The sequence below is a fragment of the Leguminivora glycinivorella genome, chromosome 1, assembly GCF_023078275.1.
Source record: "Leguminivora glycinivorella isolate SPB_JAAS2020 chromosome 1, LegGlyc_1.1, whole genome shotgun sequence".
Classification (NCBI taxonomy): domain Eukaryota; kingdom Metazoa; phylum Arthropoda; class Insecta; order Lepidoptera; family Tortricidae; genus Leguminivora; species Leguminivora glycinivorella.
In genome coordinates, this window is record NC_062971.1 from 26,246,974 (window position 1) to 26,272,056 (window position 25,083).

The 25,083-nt window shown below is 37.8% G+C and overlaps 1 protein-coding gene and 1 non-coding gene across 2 annotated transcripts; one reads left to right on the top strand and one right to left on the bottom strand.

Annotated features, from left to right (window-relative positions):
• Nucleotides 1–1,917: 1,917 nt before the first annotated feature.
• LOC125230997 (pancreatic triacylglycerol lipase-like) lies at nucleotides 1,918–15,011 on the bottom strand. The gene is made up of 7 exons (XM_048136323.1): nucleotides 14,870–15,011; nucleotides 10,417–10,462; nucleotides 9,622–9,889; nucleotides 6,621–6,769; nucleotides 6,074–6,291; nucleotides 4,573–4,729; nucleotides 1,918–3,895 (listed from the first exon to the last, which is right to left on the bottom strand). Exons 1-7 carry the CDS (start codon nucleotides 14,928–14,930, stop codon nucleotides 3,799–3,801), a joined length of 996 nt encoding a protein of 331 aa, XP_047992280.1. The 5' UTR covers nucleotides 14,931–15,011; the 3' UTR covers nucleotides 1,918–3,798.
• Trnas-gga lies at nucleotides 5,911–5,984 on the top strand. Its single transcript has one exon. It is a non-coding gene; the product is annotated as a tRNA-Ser (tRNA).
• Nucleotides 15,012–25,083: the final 10,072 nt, after the last annotated feature.

Below are 25,083 nucleotides of genomic sequence, written 5' to 3' on the forward strand. Positions count from 1 at the left end.
CTTAGAACTTTTTTTTGCTGAAAACTGCCGATAATAATCCGATGGTATTTACAATTAAAAATAGTTATTTGTTTTTACAAGAGGAAAAGTTGTTGTAAAATGTAGTGATTTAATGCTCTGAGCCGAGTAAGCTAGATTTAGATATTTGAGCACCCTTGCGAATCGCGGCGCAGTGTGGAGGGGCGCTTTGGAATCATGAGCGTTGTGAGGGTTTCAAGGCACATAGGTGCCACCTAGCGAAACAAAATTTTTCACAACACCGACACGAACAAAACAGTTAGTGCGTTTTCACATTATCCGATCCGATATAAATAAATAAATAAATAAAATTTGTTTATTTCTAAGAAAATACAGTCATGTATACCTACAATTAAACTGACCTCCACACTAGGCAGATGCCTGTCCCGTGGAGGAGATGGTTCCTCAGGCTTAGGTATCAATTAAAATAATATCATAACTTCTTTCATATAAAAGAAAAGCAGGAAAAACAATAGAGGTAAAGAAATCAGATGTAGGACCGATATCCCATACATTTCAACCACCATCTTTGAAATCCTTCCTACATCCGATATCGGATCGGCTAATGTGGAAACGCACTTAGCTGTTAAACATCAAACTAAATAAAATCCATCAAATTATTCAATATTTATGCTTCAAAATCATCAACTACCTACTGGCATTCAAAATCATCAACAACTGGTAGCATCAGGTAAACTAGTTTTCACCTTACTAGCTCGGAAACACGTGTTTTGTCCTTTAATACCAGCGGGTAAAAACGCATTTTATCCACTAGTGGGTAAAGTAATTTGACCTTGAATAAAGTCAAATTAACTTCTTTAAAATCGATAAAAGTAGATGAATCTAGTAATAAAGATGATTTACCACCTGTGGAACTACTGGAAGCAGTGTTAAATGCATTTTTTGCATTGTAGTTTCCTCGCTATAGTAAGGGGAAAAGTTTTGTGTTACACTCGGGTGCAAATGTATTTTACTTCTCGTGTGTTAAAAAACTCGCAAGTTCAGGATTCTATAGTTGAACCACTCGCTTCGCTCGTGGTTCAACTATAGAATCCTTTCTCTTGCTCGTTTTTTAATTCCACACTCGGCGTTAAAATACAACTTTGCCCCCTTGTATAACAAATAACTATTTTGCCCGCAGCTACGCTAGCGTTAAATTCGAAAATTGCGGAATACTCCACACAAAAATCCACACCCCATTTTAGGGCAGTGTGAGGTTAGTTAGAAAGACACGTAAAGTACTTAGCCTATGTATAGTTGAAGGGATGAAGTGCTCCATCCCTTCATCTATATCCACTTAAAATATCACGTCAATTCGACGCTCCCTTTTGCCGTGAAAGACGGACAAACGAACAGACACACACACTTTCCCATTTATAACATTAAGAAGTGAGTTTTGAGAAAATTGAATATGGAGTATGGATAATAGGGTCATCGAGGATGCGGACTTGCGGAGTGAAACACCTTTCTACAGTGTCTAATACCATACGTAGTATCTTCTTAGTAGTTTGTACCTTACCATCAGACGACTATTATGCTTGTTTCCCACCGCTAATTTCTATACAAAATTTGAATTAACTGGGTGGCTACAATCCGCCGCAAAAGTTTGTAATACGCCCGAGTGAACTGTGGATCTAAAGTGTAGGTACTAGCATAGAGTACATTTATTGATTAGGGTTTACGGGAGGACTTTAGGGATGTTTACTAGCTTTAATTAACAACTTAACTCAACTCAAATACAAAAAAAAAACTATGTAAAAATAAATCTACAATCAAGAGACAGACTTTAATATCGCTACTGACAATAAGGGTTTACGGGAGGACTTTAGGGATTAAGGTTTACTAGCTTTAATCAACAACTTAACTCAACTCAAATACAAAAAAAAAACTATGTAAAAATAAATCTACAATCAAGAGACAGACTTTAATATCGCTACTGACAATAATTTGTAAATAATAGAAGTTATTCTTTATGAATAAAACAAATAAAAACATGATAAAACTACTTAAAACTAAATACCTAACCTACTTATAAATAAAAAATTTGGCCTAAATCGCCGTCAATGGGCAAGGTACCCAGAAGACTGGCAGCATTTCCACGCTGTATAGCGATACTTATACGTTGCGCGAAATACTGGCCAGCCCTCTGGTCGCCTGAGGTCTCTATCAGGCGAGACGACAAATCCTTATACAAATGACGGGCACTGGGCCCCCATGGCCCCAAGGTCTCAACACCAAACGCCGCAAATATGTAGCTAGTTCCTAGGGTGGCATATTTGCGGCGTTTGATGCTTTCGGCTGAGGATGCCGCAGCGCCAGCAGCAACGCTGGTGACCGGAACATGGGACGGCGCCAGTGTATCAACGCAAGTAGCGTCCCAAACTAGCGGCCGACCCATGCTCCAAGGCACCAGTGTCATACCGTCAGGCCTCTTGCCGTCGTCCCTAGCCAGGCCGGTGGGCTCCAGGACTGCTGGCACTTTCGCGCTGACAAGGGCCCGACGGATAACATCATTGATACTGGCGTGGCGCGGGATCCTTCCAGCGCTTCGGGCGCATGAGAGGCCATGGTGACCCAATGTGTCCACCATGGTACCGCATTGACAGCGATGAGGCTGGTTTGTTGATGCCCCCAAACGCAAGCTAGCTGCTAGGCAAAAGGTGGTGTTATCCAGCAGAGTCCCAATGTTTGGTGAGGGTAAAGCCTGTAGCCACAGACCCGACTCCCACTCCGCAGTCGCAAGGAGACGAGCTCGGTCTGTCGAACTAGTTGACGTATTTAAAAGGTTTTCCCGTACTAGTTGACAGAGCGGCTCGTCCCATTGCCTCTGCCAACAGAGATTGGCAGGCGGGTCCGTGTTTGGACAGGTTATGGACCAAACGTTCTTGGCCTCGGAGCAGTGTGCGGCTTCTATAGAACCAATTGAAGGTTCTAATATTTTACCTATAAGGCTTTGAGCACCATGCACCGAGGACAAGAACGCAGGTAGAGGTGTGGTCTGATATGATGGAGGTGACGGAACGCAGGGCTGGGGCGGTGTAGTACTTGTTGACGGCTGAGTATCGCATCTTCGGTGTATTTTGGTAATATGTATGTTAAGACCCCTAGTGCCTTTAAAATAATTTGGTTTCGAACATTCCGGGCAACGAAGAAGATTCTCTGACGATGCAATAGTTCCTGTAGGGCAGGAAAGGCTTGCGAGGGGCATCTACAATACGGAACTTAAATTAAAAGACAAGTAATAAACTAAAAACTTTAAAGTAAATAAGTAGGTAAAAGAAAATAAAACTATTATTATGATTTTGTTCAGCCTGAAGAGGATCATTCATGCATTTCAAAGGCGTTGCGCAGCGTAGTGAGGTCCAAATTCCAGTTCGTGGGAGCGAATGGAAGCTGCCTTATGCCGGCTTCCCAGGGCATTTTTTTGAGGCCTAATCCGTTGGGCTGCAAATTCGTGAGGTTTGCGTAGGTATATCACTGGTCACAACTAGTCGGGCTAATTCACGTAAACTGGACGTGGTTCGACGGATGCGTCACTTTTATCTCATTATCAAAATTTTCCTCGAGACGCCCGCTAAATTTTCGTCCACAATATTGGCTCTGTAAATTCCACTTTTCAAACGTTTTGAGGTAACAAAGTTATATTTGCATCAATAATTTGGATAAAAATATAATTATTTTCAGGAAGATAAGCAATCTTGACTTTGACGTTGACAGTTATTCTAGTTTTCCGCACTTTGATGGTGATGGATCATCCATGGAAGGTCTCTGATGTCTCCATCACGACGTCGTCTGGTTGTCGCTCGGATACAGCCCCCGGGTCCCCAAGCTGTATGGTGACGTCGGCCCTGTGGTCAGGAAATAGTTGCCCGTAGCACTGGAAACACAAAAAAGTTGTCTTACAACTAAAGTACAACTACAATCATTGGGGTCCTATCGGGATTACTACGATCAACGAGGCATTTCTATTCTAAAAGCTCGGCCACACATGCACGTTTTGATAGCGTAGGCGGAGCGCAACGATAGCGGTGCGCCGGACGAACGCTGGCGTTGCGCCCAGCGGGAACTAACGAGCGCGGATTGCGAGCGGAACGCCAGCGTTCCGCCGGCGCACCGCTATCATTGCGCTCCGCTCACGCTACGCTATCAAAACGCTTTATGTGTGGCGGAGGCTTAAGGAGCGATTATTAGAAAAATACGAGATCAAAAGCACTTGCGACTACGTGTGTAGTTACATATGGAGGCTTAGGTACATAGAAGATTGTTATCAGGGTGTCAAAACTAGAACACATGATGTAAACAGTACAAGCTACTTACAGGTAAGCCCGTGAGTGAGTCTGTTAAAATTTAAAATCCACAATCAGCTAACAGGAGAGGCAAAAGTTGATGTGGCATAAGCAATTAAGCATCTTAGTTTGTGACGACCGTCTCTCATTTAGACGGTATAAGTGGTGCTGAGAGTGAGAATGCTGATCAGTGTCACCCATCAGCGCCCAGCACTGATGTAGCCGGGAAGGCCTCTCTACCACCACCTGGTTTTGACTTTTATCATACCTTAGGTTTACTGAGTATCCCATATATTCAGTGCGTGTCGAGCTGGCGGGATTTGTCGCCCAGGTGTAATAATCTGGCGAAAAGGCGCTTGGGAAGGCCGTGGGCGATTGTAGAGACTCTATGAAAAGCTTCCAGCAGCGGTCGTGACTACACAGGTCTGAAATAAATAATAAATAAATATACATTCTTACACAGACTGCCCAGACTACACAGAGCCCCACGGTAAGCTCAAAAAGGATTGTGTTGCAGGTAGGTGGGCCATTTTTTTCAAAGTTGTCCACCCCACTTTTTTTAACATGGGTATTTTTTACGTGATGAATCACTTAGAATCGCGAGTTCTTTCAATCCTAATAGGAGAAAAAAAGTGTCCCAAGGTTATTTTCCCATTCCGTTACCATTTTTTCATACATTTTGTATGGCAGTAACGGAATGGAAGATTTGAAAAATGTATGGAAATCTTGGGACATTTTTTTTCTCCTATTAGGATTGAAAGAGCTCGCGATTCTGAGTGGAAACCACATAAAAAAAAATTCAAATCCAAAAAAAATGTGGGGTGGACAACTTTGAAATAAATGGCCCAGGTACTCAGACAACGTTATATTATTATATAGTATACAAATACTTATATGTATACATAGAAAACATCCATGACTCAGGAACAAATATCTGTGTTCATCACATAAATAAATGCCCTTACCGGGATTCGAATCCGGGACCGCGGCGTAGCAAGCAGGGTCACTACGCGCTAGGCCAGACCTGTCGTCAAAAATGACCGGTGGTCGTGAAGTGCGTCGATAAAACAAAAATATCTAAAAGCCTACGTTCTTTCCGTTTGAGATACATACTCGTACTTATACAATAATAAGTATAATATTATAAAAATATGTATTGATAATAGTATGTTTGAAGATTATGGTGAAATCTACTAACTTAAAGCTTGTTCTTTTAATTTAGTGGCCATAAACTATGAGTAGTTCACTCTTGCCGTACCAAGTCAGCTTGCAAATATTATATTACGTAGTTGCCTATAATTAAGTACTGGCTACGAATAATCAGACAAACTTGTTGGCCAAAGCACCCATGCATTGTCAGGGCAAAAAATAAAAAATAAAACTGTGTTGTGTTGGCGATGGAAGTCATATTAACAATACTATTCAATATACTCTATGATTTTTATATTAAAGGAAAAAATGGAAAAATTTACGCTTCCAAGACACAACACACAACAACACAACAAGATGTTACAAGATGTAATAGTCTGTCGGTAGATGGCGCTAGACGTCACCCTAAGACGTGTAAAAAAGGAAAGGCATGGAAAGATTTGCGAAGTCCGGCGTGGCTTCCGTAGCTCAATTGGTAAGAGCATTGCACGGATTGCAAAATTGGTGCGGGTTCAAGTCCCGCCGGAAGCGTAAATTTTTCCATTTTTTCCTTTAATATAAAAATGTTTAGAATCGTTAGCAGACGTTTCTGCTTAATAAAAATACTCTATGATATTAACCTTCGGAGCTGAACATTGGGTAGGTGCCATTAGGGCAGCCGGGCTGCGTGCTATGCTTGCCCTTGTAGTTGACCCAGAAGTCGATGGTGCCCAGCGAGCAATTGATACCGTAGCCGCCGGGGTCGGTGTGGATGACGTCCACATGATCTGCGCTCGAGCTGTCCAGTCCGTTCTGTGTGTTTTCAAACAAAGCTCTCGCTGGGTCCAAACCTGAGATGCTGGATTTACCAAAATATATAACATAAGCAGTGAAGAGTTTTTTAGCCTTGACATAAAGTAGGTAATATAGGCATGAATGAAGTTAAAATTATATTTATTTATCCATTACAAAAAAATTAAGTTAAGTTAGGTAAAGAGATTCGTTTATTTGTGAGATAAGTGACCTAGACACCAATACTCTAGGTCACTAATACTCTAGGAAGGTAAGTACATATTCTGAAAGACTTTGTCAGTATAAAAAAACACGCGAATATAAAATTTATAAGGTAAGTGGGCCTTTGTGCCTTTTTCCTACTGTTCCAGAATATAATTTTAATTAGTTATTTACCGTCCAACACTATAGCCGTATCCTTTCGCCTTTTTGCCAGCGTACCCCATGACATGGGCACCCAAGGAAAATCCTAGGAGGTATAGTTGTTTCACATTGAACCCAGCTTGTACCAGAGCCGTTATGGCTTCTCCAGTATCATCACCAACCTAGCAAAAAATATATATTAAAATTTAAAATTAAAAGTAGTAGTAGAGGACATTGAAGTGTACGGCGTTGGAGGCGTTACGGGAGAGTAGTGAAAGACGTGACTGTCCAGTATAGAAACCTTTATTGAAGGAAAATGGTTTCCCTTATATACTATGTTAATTTATGGGGTTGCAGGCAGGGTGCGTGACGTAGGTCAGCCACAAAATGCAAACATCCACTTTCTCCAATAAATATTATAATGTCTATAAATATGTTTACAACACAGAAGGAATGTCCAAAGTTCAGAAGATAGAAACACAGAAGGTAACAGTACGGAAGAAATAGAAAATACAGTTTAAACAAAGGCAAAGCGATAGCGATCGTAATGCGTCTAGCGGTCATAAGCGACATGCGTTTCGCGTCAGTATCGTGCATCGACCAGTGTTGCCAGACGGAATCTGAAGTATACAGTAGAAAAATGAATAAAAAACCAGTAGATTGGGAGAAAAAGCAGTAGATTACAAATATTGATACCAAGTGCAGAAGAATGAAAGAAAAATTATGCTGTTACACAAAAACGGTCCTAGAACTCTTAAAACACTTCTCGCGATTTCAAATTCATGAAGATTGGCGTTTATTAGGTTTTGGAAAAAACAGGTACAAAAGGTCATTTTTGACAATTTTTTTCTTTCTTATCCATGATCAAATGTTTGTATGGAACAAAAACCGACTCGAAAAGCCGCAGTCAAGAAAAACTTACTTATACCATACAATTTTTACGAAGATTAAAACTTGAGAGATAAGGTGCATTAGGGTAATTTAATTCCGAAAGTCGTCTAATTTCGAAAGTCGCACATAAATTACCATTATTTCCATCATATCAAGATTCCCCTTTCTGAATTACCAGAGCATTCCTGTCATTCGAAATTACCCTAATGCACCTTACACTATTTCGCCACAAACTACTAAGAAGATTGGGTACCTACAGGAGGCCGATTTTTGAATCTCACTTTCACTAAAATACCGGTTGAAAACGGTGACTTGCCTATTATTTTCAGCAGCTCTTTGATACGGCTCAAACGGTTTGGGCAGCGTTTTCGATTAAGGCTCTCAGCCAGTGGGATTTTGTCTGACTTGTTTACCAAATATCGTCATTTTTTTTTTCATATTCGTCATCATATTTCAAACAAAGTCTCAACAAATTATATGCCTAAACCTTCCCCAAGAATCACTAATTCACATAGGTGAAAACCGCATGAAAATTCATTCAGTAGTTTTTTGAGTTTATCGCGAACACACATAGACAGACGAGACGCGAAGGGGGACTTTGTTTTATAAGGTGTAGGATGAATTCAATTGATTCCATTCCTATTCAGTATCGATGGGGCAGTTGCACAAATAAGAACTTTTTCTCAAACTCGGAATGAAATGTTTTTGGGAACTACTACGTATTCGGTGAGCTGAGTGAAGATGATATGTAAAGGAATTTCATAGTACAGTTCACACTTCAAAGCCTGTAATGCACCCTTCATTTGTTTCTAAACGTCAAATGCTGACACTACACCATGACATTTAGTAATCAAAACTATCAAGAGATTTTTTTTTCATTTCATTGCAAATTTGAGAAAAGCACTATACATGCCTCGCCGTGAAAATGGCTTTACAGGCTTCGTATCGCTATCCTACTCAGCTGGATATACCTACACAGCATGTAAGCCCTTCTTTCCCGGCATCTGACGTAATGTACTATTATTTTATATGAACACACATAAAACCAGTTAGAATACAAACATCAAACTTCTTGCACCCGCCTAAATCGCTATTGCTAATAGCAAGCTACCACGTAGTATTTTCTTAGTAGTTTGTGCTGCCACTACACTACGAACAATCACAGATATAAAGTCTGTCAAGCGATTTCTTTCACTAGAAAAAAAGCAGCAACTTTAAAAATTGAAATCCCATAGAAAATTTTAATTTATCGCCTTGACAAAGTTGTTGGACCGTCTATAGTAAAAATTTTAAGCCAATCCAATTGTTTATACTAAAAAATATCGATTTGGGAAAAAGCAGGTAGATTTCTTGAAAAATTACTAAAAAAGCAGTAGATCAGTAGATTTTTTCAAAATCAGGTAGATCTACTGCTAAATCAGTAGATCTGGCAACACTGGCATCGACTGAGGTGGGGCGCGGCGCTTGCCGGCCGGTACTGGACGCATCGAAACCGGGCCCCGCGAACAAAGAACTGCTATCGCGGTGCGCGTTTGCATAGCACACAACGACCTGTTGGTACGGCAAATTATTGACGGACGATACATAAACTTAACGTGTATATTATAAATATGTAAATGTAATATAATATTGTGTCTGTTTGTTTAGTGATGTAAGTCAATGTATATATGTGTATAAAATGTATATAAATAAATATGTGTATATATTAATGATTTTATTTTATTATAAGTGTAAATATATTATTAATGTAAGTTTAGGTGTAAGTGGGAAGGTAGCCCACAAATTCTTTGTTCATTTGCAGTCACGTGTAAGATTGACCTTGACATAGTTTAATAGAAAATAGAATTATAATTAAAGGAATATAATATCAAGTTACAGGTATATGGGATTACAGCTGCATTACAGGTGCACAGATGCAGGTGCATTACAAGGTTATTGGAAATATACAATGTAGGCCAAGGTTAGCTGATGCAACCTACATACCTATTCCTCGTGGGTGGTCTAAGTACGTATGTGTGTGTGTGTGTACCTATACCTCACCATAACCAAATACAGACAGGATAAGATGATAACGACTAAAACGCTGCCTAAATCTTCACTTTTTAACTTAAAATGTACCTACGAAGGTACGAAGGTTACTTACTATTTTGGCATTCGTAACTGCTCCAGGATAACTCAATAGCGGGCCGAGAATTCCGGATTGAGCTTCCTTCTGCCAATTCAGAAGGATGACGTTTATCGTTTGAAGGGCTAGAAAGGCCAAGAGAATAGCCGTGGTGAACGGCCCATCCACCTTGCCCATGTAGCCAAATGTCATTGCCACGGTCTGCCGACCAAGATTGAGGCATGTTGAGTTGATTAGGAGCGGGGCGTTTGACAATGGAACTTCATCGTAATTGTCTAGTGTAGTTCTGAAAATTAAATGTAGATATCTTGGTTAATACATATACCTAAGATCTATCAAATCGACTCGGATAAACATAACTTTGGATTTTTGAGTGTTGTGTTTGAGAATAGAGGAGAAGAAAGGACGTTGCTGACATAGGTCTTATTACATTTTTTACCTTAAAACGGCAAATTACAAATTAGATTTTAAACTAAACAAGATAAGAAGAATGATATTCAATTCACTTGCAATAATCAAAATTACTTACATATATTCAAAATCTCACCGAGAGAGAGTGATGAGACTTAAAACCCTTGTACCTATTTCACACTGCACAGACTCCTAGTCTCTGGCAAAATTTTATGCATGGAGCTTCTCATCAGAAGTTGCAGCAAAAGTGTATTCTTGTGCAGTCGGCATGCACTTCCATATGTATATGTAAATTTTAAATTGCAGTCGTTGAAGTCAGCTTTTACATAGGTATACAATATGTCTCTATACGTGTACCTGTAGGTATTGTGATAAATAAATGTAGGTTTTAAAAATACATACCCTTTATAACAACGTAAATAAGCCGCTTGTGTACGATGAAATATACCTGCAAGGTTAGTTGTACAGATTAGCTATGGGCATAAATATTATTAATAGTAAAGAACAGTTAAATGATTGTTTTACATCCATAGCTAATGCATCAGATTAAAAAATAAAACGTTAACGAAAAACGGTAGGTAAATTGCCTGAACGACGTAAAGATTGTGGTAAAAAATATTGCCATTTATTTTTTTAATTGAACTAAAAAAAAATTTTTAGTTCAATAAAAAAAGAAAATGGTTCACGATTTTCGTTTTCTCATATTCCTCGCTACGCTCAGGATTCAAGCCGATCGTAACGCAATTTCATCTCATCTACTACTTAGCGAACATTTTTATTTATATATATGTAGGTATAATTGTTTTTCTACCGACCGCTGTATGATTCATTGATATCACCGATTAAATTAATATTACCGTAACGAATGTGTAATAAGTATGTATATTAACGTCACTGATAAAAAAAAACAATACTAGGTGACAAATATTATGTTTTAGTTCACGTACGAGAAACAGCTGCATTATAATGTTAATGGGATGAACATCAGAATGGAACCATCTGAATGTGTTTGTTTGAAAATATACAAAATAAGGTCATATCCACAAACATAAAAATATATGTACTTAACGGATGATAACAAAAAAATGAGAATACATTTATGCAGCTCTAGAAAAAATACTAGTCAACCATTGAAAAAAAGTTTGTTCTAGAAGTTGTTACTAATTATCTCTTTTGTGTAACATAATCGTCATTTGTTTTTTTCATAAGTTATTTTCAGGGAGCGTACTTTTCGTGCCGATGACATCAATTTGACGTCACGCTCCATATAGGATGATCACAAATTGTTTTATTGTAAATTATTAATCATTAGTCATTAATCATTTTAAGTTATGAATTTCTTTGCATGGTAATGAATGCAAGAAGGATGGTGTGCTTTACGTTAGAGAGGAATTCTCTTTTCTACGTATTTATTGTAATGTGTTTTTAACAATACTATTTAATTAAATTTATTTATAAAAACAAATCAAATCATTTTATTCACGTTTCTCATTTCAAGTAGGTATTATTTATGCCACATGTAAATGGACTACTGTATTTGAAGTAATTTGTACACGATTAAAATGATTGACGACTAATGATTAATAATTTACAATAAAACTATTTGGGATCATCCTATATGGAGCGTGACGTCAGATTAATGTCATCGGCATGAAAAGTACGCTCCCTGGTTATTTTGTTGCTCAAAGACGGCGTGGATAGCAAGAAGCTTTGAAACTACGCGCTGTACACTTTAGACTTCCTAACATTCGCGCCTCTGTAAAACGTTCACAGTGGATCATTTTAGCAAGAAAAACGTGGCAATTTCTACCATCTATAGAATTCTGTCATCCTTGACGGTAGTTCGAAGAGGTGGCAGCAGTCGACCAGCGAAGATTATGACTAAGAGGGCGTTGAAGTTACTTTACAGTAATTTTAATGATACAAATTCCATAAGCCAACGATATGTCGCTATAATATTGAAATATACTTACTCATACATCTGTAAATCGTGAAAAACGATTAGTCTGAAATACTGAAAGTAGGCGAGGGCACCAGAATCCACATACGATCAAAAATCGACTGTTACGTCGTAATGTCGTTGCATGACGTGAAATGATTCAAGGAAATCGTTCATTTTAGATGATGGAAGAAATTTGCCTTTTAGTAAAACTCATAATATTGGATATAAACGGTACTTACTGGAGATGTTTCTACTACACCAGAAAGATATAAAGCATAGGTAACTAAAAACAATTAGAGAGCTGAAAATTTTGCCCAATTAATAATAAAAAAAACATGTGTTTGAAAGATGGACAAAAAAAAATCGTCCACCGGTTTTTTACGAACATCATGTTCAAGCTCCGATTTACAGTTTACCATGGATCCTATGCCAATCTCCATTACATTTTTGTATATTTATTCTTGTATTTATTCAACATATATAACAATTTTTTTTTTTAATCTGAAGAGTTTTCTTTAAATGCCTGTCAAATGTATTCTCATTTTTTTGTTATCACCCGTTAGTTCAATAAGTTTTAATCCCGTGTGGCGATATTGAACTAGGTATACGAGTACAATAGGTCAATACACATAAAATCAGATGACACTGGTGCCTAGCGCATTTTTTTCCCTGACAACCCTGCCCTACTAGTAGATAATGTACTTTTTTTTGGAATTTTATGACTAATGCTGCTTTCTACAGGGGTAGCTCTAGCTACGGATCTGTTACATAATTCACAGTTCGGGGTGAACTGTTACTGCTATGTATGTTAATTTGAGTTGATTTAAGAATCGTCATAAGAATCGTAATAAGAAATTTTGATTTGAATGAAGCTCAAGTATATATTAGATCTAAACATATATGGGTGAAATGAAAGGTAGTAAATCTGTGATGGTTTGATGTTGCTTCGATCACGCAGGAACACAGGAACGGCTGAATGGATTCAGATAAAGTTTGATTTACTGTCTATATTATACCTAATTACCTACACTATGTGTCTGCCTTGTAGACTTTGCACGAGCGCCACAATTGCGCCGTGACAGATTGTGACACGCGAGATAAAGAACCCGTTGCCTTCGAACAATTGAGATTTTTACCAACATGGAAAAGAGTCAATATAGGTACTTCAAGTACAATAAGGTCCTCTTTCCGTTCGAAATTCTATTAGAAATTCTGATAAAAATAATATCCACAGTGCACATATTAATGAAGCACCCCTTAATGGAAAGCCACAATTGGTAATAGGTACTGAACCTGGGGCTGCCAAATGCGAGTTAAGGGTGCTTTCAAGAAAAACGTCAAAATAATGTAAAATTGATAGTTTTTGTCGGTGAAATACTACAATTTCCGTTATCTAATAGATATATTTAATTCAAGTTTTAATTAGTGCATCTTATTATCTTCATTCTTATCAGACTGGATTTTTGAAAACTAACTTACTAAATTAATTATGATTTTTTCTCTGATGCACGTTTAGGAAAACCTGCGTATAGCGCTGGATTAGTCGATCTTATTTGTAAAATTTGGACAATTTGGAATACTGACTGGTAAATTTATAATACGTATATTCTGTACTCATCACATCACATCGGAGTTATTTTCATACAAAATTAATCTGCAAAGTTTACTAAAATTGCTCTTTTTTTTTTGCATTTTTTGCAATTTTTTGAAAACGAGCCTTCACCGTCACAATGATTACCATTTCTGAACATTTTCTCATATTTTGTTAGACCAAGTAGAAAAAGTCCTATAATCCATACTAATATTATAAATGCGAAAGTGTGTGTGTCTGTTTGTTTGTCCGTCTTTCACGGCAAAACGAAGCAACGAATTGATGTGATTTTTTAAGTGGAGATAGTTGAAGGGATGGAAAGTGACATAGGCTACTTTTTGTCTCTTTCCGCGGCTAAAAGCTAGTATGTATATATTTGTAAACTACTCACAAAGCTCTTTAATTTGATACCACACACGGTATGATTAAACGCTCGGTTGCGATTTCACTATTTTTCACATGAAAGCCTTCTTAAGTTGGGATCGCGTTGTAAGACTTGTAAGACTTGTAACTCTTGTAAGGGTTCCGTACATCACAAGAACGGCTTAAGCGCCTCCACTTCTGAAGGCGCTTAAGTCATTTTTGCAAATAATCGATATTTTGAACCATATTTCTCAAAAAACGAAACAAAAATGAATATATGTAACGTTCAAACGCGCTCACATAATTTCAAGATATTTATTTGGTGACTATACTTGCAGCGGCAGTGAGTGAAATTCGTAATTTGAGTTTTTTTCTTCTAAGTACGACTTACGCTTAACAGTCCGAAGATTTCTAATAGGTTTTCCTGCAATTATTGATTGAAGGCTGTCTCGTGGAAAAACCCATTTTATGCCAATTTTTGAAATATTTATAAAAAGCTCTATCATTTGATATGTAACACAATATACCTATTTAGTTAAAAAAAAACTAGAATTTTTTAATTTTTACTTTTAGCCCCCAAAAGTGTCCCCCTATAATCAAATTTTCTTTATTTAATTTACATATCCGTCTTTAGGTTTACACAATATGTGTAATCGGTTCAGTAGTTTCGGAGAAAATTGTCTGTGACAGACGGACAGACAGACGCACGAGTGATCCTATAAGGGTTCCGTTTTCCCATTTTGAGGTACTTAACGGAAACCTAAAAAAACTATAATAAAAATTATCAATGTCGAGTTAGGATAAACCTTTAGCGACACGAGAAAACCAGAGACAGAGAACTTGGACCGGGGCGAGGCGACCGATCATACGTCTGAAACGAAGATACTGGTCGCGCTACGCACTGTAGGTACATCACGTCGAAAACAAAATCAATCATCAAAATTCAAATAGGCACATACCCAATAAAAGTAACAGTTTACAGCCGCCGCTTATCGTACTACACATTTTTTTTACTGACATCAGGATGAGCTGTATGCCGTTGACACAGCCGTTGACAAAATTATACACACGTTTAGCAGCGTCTGCGCACCCTATCGATATATATATGGTTTTGCTACAAATTTATTATAAATTAAGTAGGTATGGCACCGCCTGTGACTCCACATTTATGAAGGTCAGTAAAAAATTTACATTACAAACAACCTCCACCCTCTGGGTTGCATTACTTGAACTTGTCTTGACATTATTATGAATCAAGGATATTTTTAGGGTTCCGTACCTCAAAGAGGAAAAACGGAACCCTTATTAGGGTTCCGTACCTCAAAGAGGAAAAACGGAACCCTTATAGGATCACTCGTGTGTCTGTCTGTCCCTCTGTTACAGCCGATTTCTCCGAAACTACTGGACCGATTTACTTGAAATTTGGTACACATATGTAAACCTATGGCCCAAAGACGGACATGTAATTTAATCAAATGAAATTTAATTATATGGGTCACTTTTGGGGGGTAAACTTGAAAATTAAAAATCAAAGTTATTAAAACTATATTGTGTTATATATCAAATGAAAGAGCATTTTATGAGCATTTGAAATATATTTTTTTTTAATTTTTAATTTTTGTACTTTAGAAGTAATTTAAGAAAATAGACAAAAAATGACCATTCCCCCCCTTATCTCCGAAACTACTTAGCGTAAAATTTTCAAAAAAATACACGAGATAGCCCTCTACCTGTAGATTACAGGAAAACCTATTAGAAATCTACAGTCAAGCGTAAGTCGGACTTACGAGAAAAAAACTCAAATTAAGATTTTCACTCACTGACGCTGCAAGCAGTTACTAAACGTCTTAAAATTTTGTAAGCGTGATGGACAGGTAGAAAGAAATTCATTTCTGTCTTTTTCTTTTTAGAAATTGTTCAATTTTTTTTTTCATTTGCCAAAATGACTTAAGTTCCTACTAAAAAGGAGGCGCTTAAGACCGTTTGTAAGTGGACTGAGCAAAATTTTGTTCAAATCGGTCCAAAAAAAGGTCTCTGTTGACGAAAACATAGAATTTGTGGCAACGACAGCCCAAATCTGAAGTCCATTTTGCTCTATCTCTTATCGTTTCCGAGATACGTAAAGTCTTGAAAGTGCGAAAAGTTAACTTTGCCATCACAGTCGTTCAGGCGCTCATGAGTTCTTTGTATGGAAAGGTCGAAAACCGACTCGCACTTGACCAATGTTCATAGAACGTGTTGTGGTTTTTTACGCGGGTCCGCGACTGACGACGTTCGAATGTTTTGTTCGGAAATGTTTGAGGGTGGTTTCTTTGAAACGTCGCCGGTGGCGGGTGGTTCGACGGGCGAAGGTCACACGCCGCACGCGACGGTCTGTATTCGTTTTGTACAATAGCAACGGACGGCGGGTCGCTACAAACATAAGTCCATTGGACTTATGTTTCTGCCTGCACACAAATAAAATGTAAAAATGCCTTCCTGCGCAACAAGATGCTGTTTAAGCCATACGAGAAAATCGAATAAAACTGACGTGTCACATTTCATCGGTTAGTATACACGCTATGTTAATCGATCTTTATTTAAGTAATTATTTCAATGAAGGGACGCGCTCCTCAAACGCGAAGCTATCGCTGCCATTTTGTTGAACGAAATCATAGATTAATCGCATCATAATCGCACAGACTTGACATGTAGGTAATGAAGTATAGTAATTGTGATTATATTCTGTTTGTAATATATAAAAGAGAAATGTTAAATTTATTTCACGTTATACTTATGAATACTACACAGTTCTAACACGAGTTGTAATCGATATTTTCATACAATTATTATTGTTATAGGTTAATAACCTATGATTTTCTTCAAGGGCAATTAAAGTAGGTAAGGTAACGGACCCAATCATGGACAGTTTAAGGAAAATTTTCGCCTGTTTTTGATATTTCACTCATAAATGTAAAAATTCTACCGCTAAGCGTGTTAAATCTTGAATGTCCTATCCTTCTTTTACATTTCAAACGTATTGCAGAATGGATACTCCTATTAGTTTCTTCATACTTAACAAATTAAAACTAGGTGTTTTTTCTCCAATTATGGACGGCAGTTCTCCAGTAATGGATCCCCCATTATGGACAGTGAAATAAGTTTAAAATTTTACTTTTAAAGCCAACTGATACTCAATGAGTCAATTTTATATACCATAAATACAATTAGTTTGATTTATTTTAACATAGGATTGTTTCTTGTAAATTTTGGTTTTGTAAATTGTTCCTTGTCCATCATAGGAGGTAGGCAGTTTTTCGGTTCTAGTAATGGACACTCGCAAAATAACGCCATTTCTTTATATCTTTGGAGCAACAAACTAGTATGTTTTATACCTTATCTAATGCTTAATGCAGTAAGTAAAACGCATTCAAGTTTACACCGAGTATTATTTTTTTATTATTTTATACATGAACTCAACTCTCTTAGCAACATTACTAAGAATTCGTCTTGATATTTTTTTCAGTAAACTGATGAATTTTATCTTGTCACCAAATCCTTCAGAAATATCCGAATTAATTGAAACTTCAAAATGAAACAGCTCTACAACTCTAGTTTATGGTACATAGCCGTCAGTTTATAGAAACTAATTTTAGATACTTATTTTTAAGGATTTGTGTTTTTTTGTCCATAATGGCATCACCGTCCATTATGGGGTATTTCACCTTATATGAAAAAAATCAATAATGTATTTTTGTTTCACTTAGTAGAACTTAAACATAGCACAATGTATGATAGTGCTAAAATTAAACTACTTACCCCCTTATTCATAAACGTTCACTAAAGTTATCAAGCCGATAAAGTTCGTTTGTCCCTTTCTATCACACCAATACGCCGAAAAGGGACAAACGAACTTTATCGGCTTGATAACTTTAGTGTGCGTTTATGAATAAGGGGGTTAGTATTTTACAAAAAGTATAAAAAAAGGTCTACACTAAGAGTGTCGCGTCTAGGTGGTCATTGGTCAAGTCTTACTCTATGACACGGTACTGACGGTACCTCCCCACGCATGCGCCGCGCCCGCGCGCTGCCGGCCGGAGCACAGACTTTGTTTGGGGTGTAATTTCTAGTATGTTAGTACATAGTAATTCAATGGATGAATTGTACTTCTGTGAACTGTTTTCGATATACTTAATCGAATATATGATGTAAATTTTTCTTTACTACAATGAAAGTGTTTGAGTACCAAGTTAAAACTTTCACTTTCTTTTTGCCGGTTTCATACAAAAATATCGTTTGACTGTCTCTTTTTTTGGGTAATATCAAATTATTGATTTAAACTAACACGATCTTCACTCATATTATTAAGAGGGCATTCAACGAAAACGTCGTAATAATGTAAAATTGATAGTTTTAGTCGGCAAAATGCTACACTTTCCGTCATCTAAAAGACTTATTAAGTTCAGGATTCGATTAGGAAATCTTCTTAACTTACATGTTGTGAGACTGGATTTTTAAAAACTAACTCACTTAATTAATTATGATTTTTTTTCTGGTGCATGTTTAGGAAAACCCGCGAAAAGTGCTGACTTAGTCCGTCTAATTTGTAAAATTTGGATAGTTTTGAATGCTTCAAGTGGTAAATTTGTATTATGTATATCCTGTACTACAATCTTTTGAGACTACTTCTTTGTTATAAGGCTTTAGAATAGAGTAAATGAGGATATGATGAATCCAATTTGTTTCAGAAATCACCTCAGATTAAGTGTCAATTTCTTCGAAAACTTACGTGTTTTTGAAGTAGTTTTAATATAAAAATAATCTGCAACGCTTACTTAAACAGATTTTATGCAAAGGTTTTCTATTAATTGCAATTTAATATTTTTGACGATTTTTTAAAAATGCCTCCTTATTACCGGTTACGCGCGCTTGCGATGTCAGTACCGCGGCAGAGCTTGTAGAGGCAGGACGTATGTTAGTCCGCTCCGCACGCGGCTCGACGATCGCGAAGTTATTTTGTCATTGTGTGCGGCACCCGCCGTGTCCAAAACCGCACTTGTGTGCGTGTTTGGCTGTACTGTTGCATGTATACTGCGACCGAAAACTTTGATCCTTGGGTTGACGACTTTGGTAACTAACTAATTAACTTGACTAATATTTTTAGTAAGTATTATTTATTATTGAATATCATTTTAGGTTACTGACTCGTCTCAACAAAATCTTTGACAATAGATGGTACTCAGGATCTGATGATGAAGTCAGATGGTAGTCATGAGCTCTCATCAACTAGGTCTTGAAACCATTTCGTGTTTGGGCTCGTTTGATTTGCCTCAACAAGATCTTTGACAAGAGGTGATGGTACCCAGGATCTGATGATGAAGCCGGAAGGTAGTCATGAGTTCTCATCAACCAGGTCTTGAAACCATTTCGTGTTTGGGCTCGTTTGATTTGCCTCAACAAGATCTTTGACAAGAGGTGATGGTACCCAGGATCTGATGATGAAGCCGGAAGGTAGTCAACAGAATTCATCAACCAGGTCTTGAAACCATTCCGTGTTTGGGCTCGTTTGGTTCGTCTCAACAAGATCTTTGACAAGAGATGGTACCCAGGATCTGATGATGAAGCTGGAAGGTAGTCAAGAGAATTCATCAACCAGGTCTTGAAACCACTCCGTGTTTGGGCTCGTTTGGTTCGTCTCAACAAGATCTTTGACAAGAGATGATACCCAGGATCTGATGGTGAAGCTGGAAGGTAGTCAAGAGTATTCCACGACCAGGTCTTGAAGCCACTTCTTGTTTGGGTTCGTTTGATTCGTCTCAACAAGATCTTTGACAAGAGATGGTAATCACTCTTTTATACTCTGGCGCATCCACTGTCTCAGTGTGTCAACAGTCAACTAAAGCAAGTAGGTGTAGCGTAGAGTTGTATTTCCTTACAAAAAACTAATACATAGATGTGGACCTTCCTGTGCTCCATGCAATTAAAACAACATAATATTTAAAAACCGGCCGAGAGCGTGTCGGACCACGCTCAGTGCCTGCACTGAGCGTGGCCCGACACGCTCTCAGCCGGTAGATAGCCGCTCGGGTCTTCCGTAGTTTTCCATATTTTTAAAAAACTACAGAACCTATCAAGTTCAAAACAGTTTTCCTAGAAAGTTTATAAAGTTCTATTTTTGTGATTTAAAAAGTTAGAGGGGGAAGGGGGACACTTTTTTTTCTTTTAGGAGCGATTATTCCCGAAAATATTAATATTATCAAAAAACGATTTCAGTAATTCATTTTTAAATACCTATCCAGCAATAAATCACACGTTAGGGTTGAAATGAAAAAAAAAATCACGCCCTACTTTACGTGTAGGGGGATGGGTACCCTAATAAAACATTGTTTCCACTTTTTATTTTTGCACTTTGTCGGCGTGACTGATATACATATTGGTACCAAATTTCAGCTCTCTAGTTCTAACGGTCACTGAGATTATCCGCGGACGGACGGACGGACGGAGGGACAGACAGACAGACATGGCGAAACTATAAGGGTTCCTAGTTGACTACGAAACCCTAAAAACACATTTTAAATATAAAAAAAACTACTTAAAATTAAAGAAAACCGATCTTAGTTCCATTATATATATGTACCTAGAAAACATCATCATCTTCCTTGCGTTATCCCGGCATTTGCCACGGCTCATGGGAGCCTGCGGTCCGCTTTGACAACTAATCCCAAGATTTGGCGTAGGCACTAGTTTTTACGAAAGCGACTGCCATCAGACCTTTCAACCCAAAGGGTAAACTAGACCTTATTGGAATTAGTCCGGTTTCCTCACGATGTTTTCCTTCACCGAAAAGAACCTAGAAAACATATATCATATGCAAAATGAAATAAAACTAAGAAAACGGATTATATTCATTATACGCGAAATAATCTGATTCCATAAATTTATTTCATGAGTAACTATCGCGGTGACAGAAGACAATATTATATACACAATTTATTATATTATAAAAGGTTTTTTAAATTATTTCTTCCAAGGCTACACACGTTTTAATAGAAAAAACTGTGATAACTTTAATAATTAAACTAAAAGGTCAAGTATTTATGCACGAAATCATGTATGCAAATCTTATACTTTTAAACGAGCAATTCTTGTATATTTATTTATTTATTTATTTATATATTTATTTACACTCACGATCTCGGAAACCGCTCTAACGATTTCGCAGAAATTTGTTATGTGGGGGTTTTTGGGGGTGAAAAATCGGTCTAACTTATCCTTAGGTCCCGGAAAACGCGAATTTTCGAGTTTTCATGCGTTTTTCTTCGCGCGCCATCTCGTGTGCAGTAGTTGTACTGTTAAGACAGAATTCTTTCGGTCGATGTAAGTACTATTTATTGCAAAAACTAGATGGCGACACAGGTCAAGGCTAAAACGAATAGAAAAATACACTATTTGAGTTTTTGTGGCGAAATGCGCGCCATCTCGTGTGGAGTAGTTGTGTTGTTAAGGCTGAGAATTATTTCGCTCGATGTAGGTACTATTCATATTTGAACTAGATGGCGACACATGTCAAGGATACGAAACAGAACCGAGCGAAGCTCGGTTGCCCAGATATTATGTAATTTATATGGCGGTGTTTTTACGCAAGTATCAATAATGGTTAGTCCGCAACGCTACTGACGGCGTGGCGGTACCGACCATGAATGCTATCCCTTTCGCTCTAGCCGCACGTAAGGTTGGTTCGAAGAGGATCGCACGCTATGTCTGTACCGCAGGCTACAATCGTTATGCTTCTGGTTATAGTGTGCGTCTGCACACAGGCGCACGCCAGCGCCGCCGGCGTCGAAATTCGAGCAAGCAGATTTTTTGAAAGCGCTCTTAAATTAAAACGGGACTTAATCGCGTAAAACTTACGTTTTATATTTAACCCGACGTTTCGGACATGACATTACGTCCGTGGTCACGGGTAGACTGGCTGGGAGTTGTATCAACATCTTCTAGCTGTACGAGTTTTTCGAACTACCCGCACTTGATTGTCATCAGTCACTTTTACGCTAGGGTTGCCACTCTGCCTACATACAACACTCACGACATCCGATGGTATGAGACGGGAAGTTTTCTCACCGTTATGTCCGAAACGTCGGGTTAAATATAAAACGTAAGTTTTACGCGATTAAGTCCCGTTTTAATTTAATAATATAATATCAAATTATCAATATTTATACGGAAACGGATTAAGTCGCGTATAATCTTCTTCCTCTAAGAATTACAATGTAAGTATTTTTGCATTCATTTTGATCAGAGCACAACACAACAGTTCAAAAATCAGTCTACCAGAGCTTCTGAGTTCCGTCGCCGACGACGGGTGACCAAGGGTCAGAAAACCCACGCACCCGCGACCGACAGCGTGTGGTACAGCGGCACATGCGGCTCACATCCAAACATTCCAAACGCCGCCGGGCGCGTGTGACGGGCCAGAGAAACCAGGGCCTTAGGGCTAGGTGATTATCGCCGCGCCGCAGAGGACGCGCTGAGGGGGGGCGGTGCCTACAGCAGTTGTAGTTGTATGCATACCTAGCTCACGCACACAGACGCGTCCGCTGGCGCCGCCAGGGGCGGCTCACTCCGCTATCCTATCGCCGCGCTACAAGTATATCCTGGCGGCCGCGAGCTGTGGCCGCGAGTTCGCGGCTTACTCAAGGGTGGCGCACATTCTCACGGAATGCACGTTCGCACTTTCTATTGTTACTTTACGTCGCGAGGTTTTTTAAGCGATGTCCGCGGGTGGAATGGCTAATAATACTTAATTAAATAGACATATTGAATAAAATAAATACCAAAAGATATTCTTATACAGATCTACTACTGATTAAGTCCCACGGAAAAGTTCAATAAGGCTTGTGATGTTGGAACCTTGAACAAAAATATATAAATACAGCGTATATACCTAGAAAGTACTCAAGACTTGAATATAATAATATAACATTTAATGTGAGTATTAATTCGTTTGGATCCATTGGTAACCCTATCACCGGACGCCGCGCACGTGCGGCTCGTTTCTTTGTAAGAATGTTGTAGGTATTTAAAAAGGCGGCATTTCGGAAACATCAAAGCAGTGGGCCCTCTTTACTTGTGCTATTATATATTCTGTGGCGCCGCGCCGGTGTCCACGTGCGCTCTCTGCAGTGTGCGCTGCCGCTGCCACGAAACGTTTACCTACTCCGTGTAATACTGATAAAAGAAAGTATTGACATGAATTCACACGTTTCGGAAATGACTGTAGGTGTTTTAAATATTTTAGCACAATATGTTTTTTGCCTCTTATTGCCTATTATACAATATAGGTATACATACCTACTATGGCAACTCTATCACAGCGCAGAATATGCAGAAGCCACATGGTGGTCTGCGACAGAAACTCAATAGACATTTTCAGAGTTTTTAAAATAAGTACCTAAGTAGGTACGTGAAGTAACATGGTAAATTAAAAAAATATCATTAGATACTTATTGCGAAGGTGTAAACAATTTCCTTCGTTTTGCCACATATCAATAATTACCTATATAAATTAAATTCATTAATCCGTATACAACTATACATTACATTTTTACAGTACGGTAATACTCACCCCGTTATTCATAAACGTACACTATTAAGTTATCAAGCCGATAAAGTTCGGTTGTCCCTTTCCGACGTATTGGTGTGATAGAAAGGGATAAACGAACTTTATCGGCTGGATAACTTTAGTGTACGTTTATGAATAAAGGTGTTAAAATTTATAGCTACGAAATTTTACATAAAACACCTACTTTAAAATAAAATAAAAAATGTTGAATTTGGTTAACATTATAAAAGACCTCACGCAAGCTGTGCTAATTAGTTCGCGAATTCGTCGAGAGGTGGCGCTAAACACAATTATGCTCATTAGGGATCATCCATAAATTACGTCACACGTTAAGGGGGAGGGAGGGGGTCGACGAACTGTGACAATGTGTGACAAGGGGGAGGGAGGGGTCCTAAATTTCGTGACGTCACATTTCAAAATCTATCATAATCTAAGGGTTAAAACACGAACTATAAACTTTCTTTATGATAACCTCATACATAAATATAACTCAAACATGAATCATAAAAATAAAAGCCAAAAGTAGGCGATAGTCTAGACCATTCAGAACATTCTTATGTTAATAAAATAAATTTAATTCGTCATTTTTAGGGTTTTTTTAAACTTCTCGGTGAAAACTCCAAAATCGATAAGCGTTTAACAAAAAATAAAACCGCCTTCAAAAATAAGCGCGTTACAAAACACGGAGAAACTAAAAAGCAAAAAATAATAAACCTTTGAATTCAGATTTCTTATCGTATTGCAATAATCTAAACATCCAAATTATAAACAAATCAATTATTTTTGCAGTCGGTACCAGACCTGTTCGTCGCCTTGCTATTGCCTGTTTGCCCCACCCAACCATACGCAGGCTGGCACCGACTCCAAAAATAATTGATTTGTTTATAATTTGGATGTTTAGATTATTGCAATACGATAAGAAATCTGAATTCAAAGGTTTATTATTTTTTGCTTTTTAGTTTCTCCGTGTTTTGTAACGCGCTTATTTTTGAAGGCGGTTTTATTTTTTGTTAAAAAAGTTTATTTATTTGTTGATTTTTAGTGGTTCCTATTGATATTATATGTATCAGTCCGAATACATGTACACTAGTGAAAGAATTATCCTTTAACTCCTAACCATTGAGGAGTTGACCTTCCATCATCAGCTCAGCCACATAAAATTATTACCATCAGGCGTAAATACTGGTTTACCTTTGAAAAATACACTGAAGACATTACATGTGCCTATAACATTTGAAGAGTTCCCTCGATTTCTCCAGGATCCCATCATCAGACCCTGACTTGGTGCCAATGGGACCATCTCGGGGTTATACCCGTTCGATCAAAAAAAAATTTTGAAAATCGGTCCACAATTCTCGGAGATATCGAGGAACATACATACAAAAAAAAAAAAAAAACATTCAGTCGAATTGAGAACCTCCTCCTTTTTTGAAGTTGTTTTGGTTTTATTTCGTATTGTAAAATGTCTATTGTATACCATAAAATAAATTAGACATATCTGTGTCTAAAAAAAATTAAACTACAGCAATTTGAAAATTAAATAACATAAAAAAATTATTTGAGCGATTACTT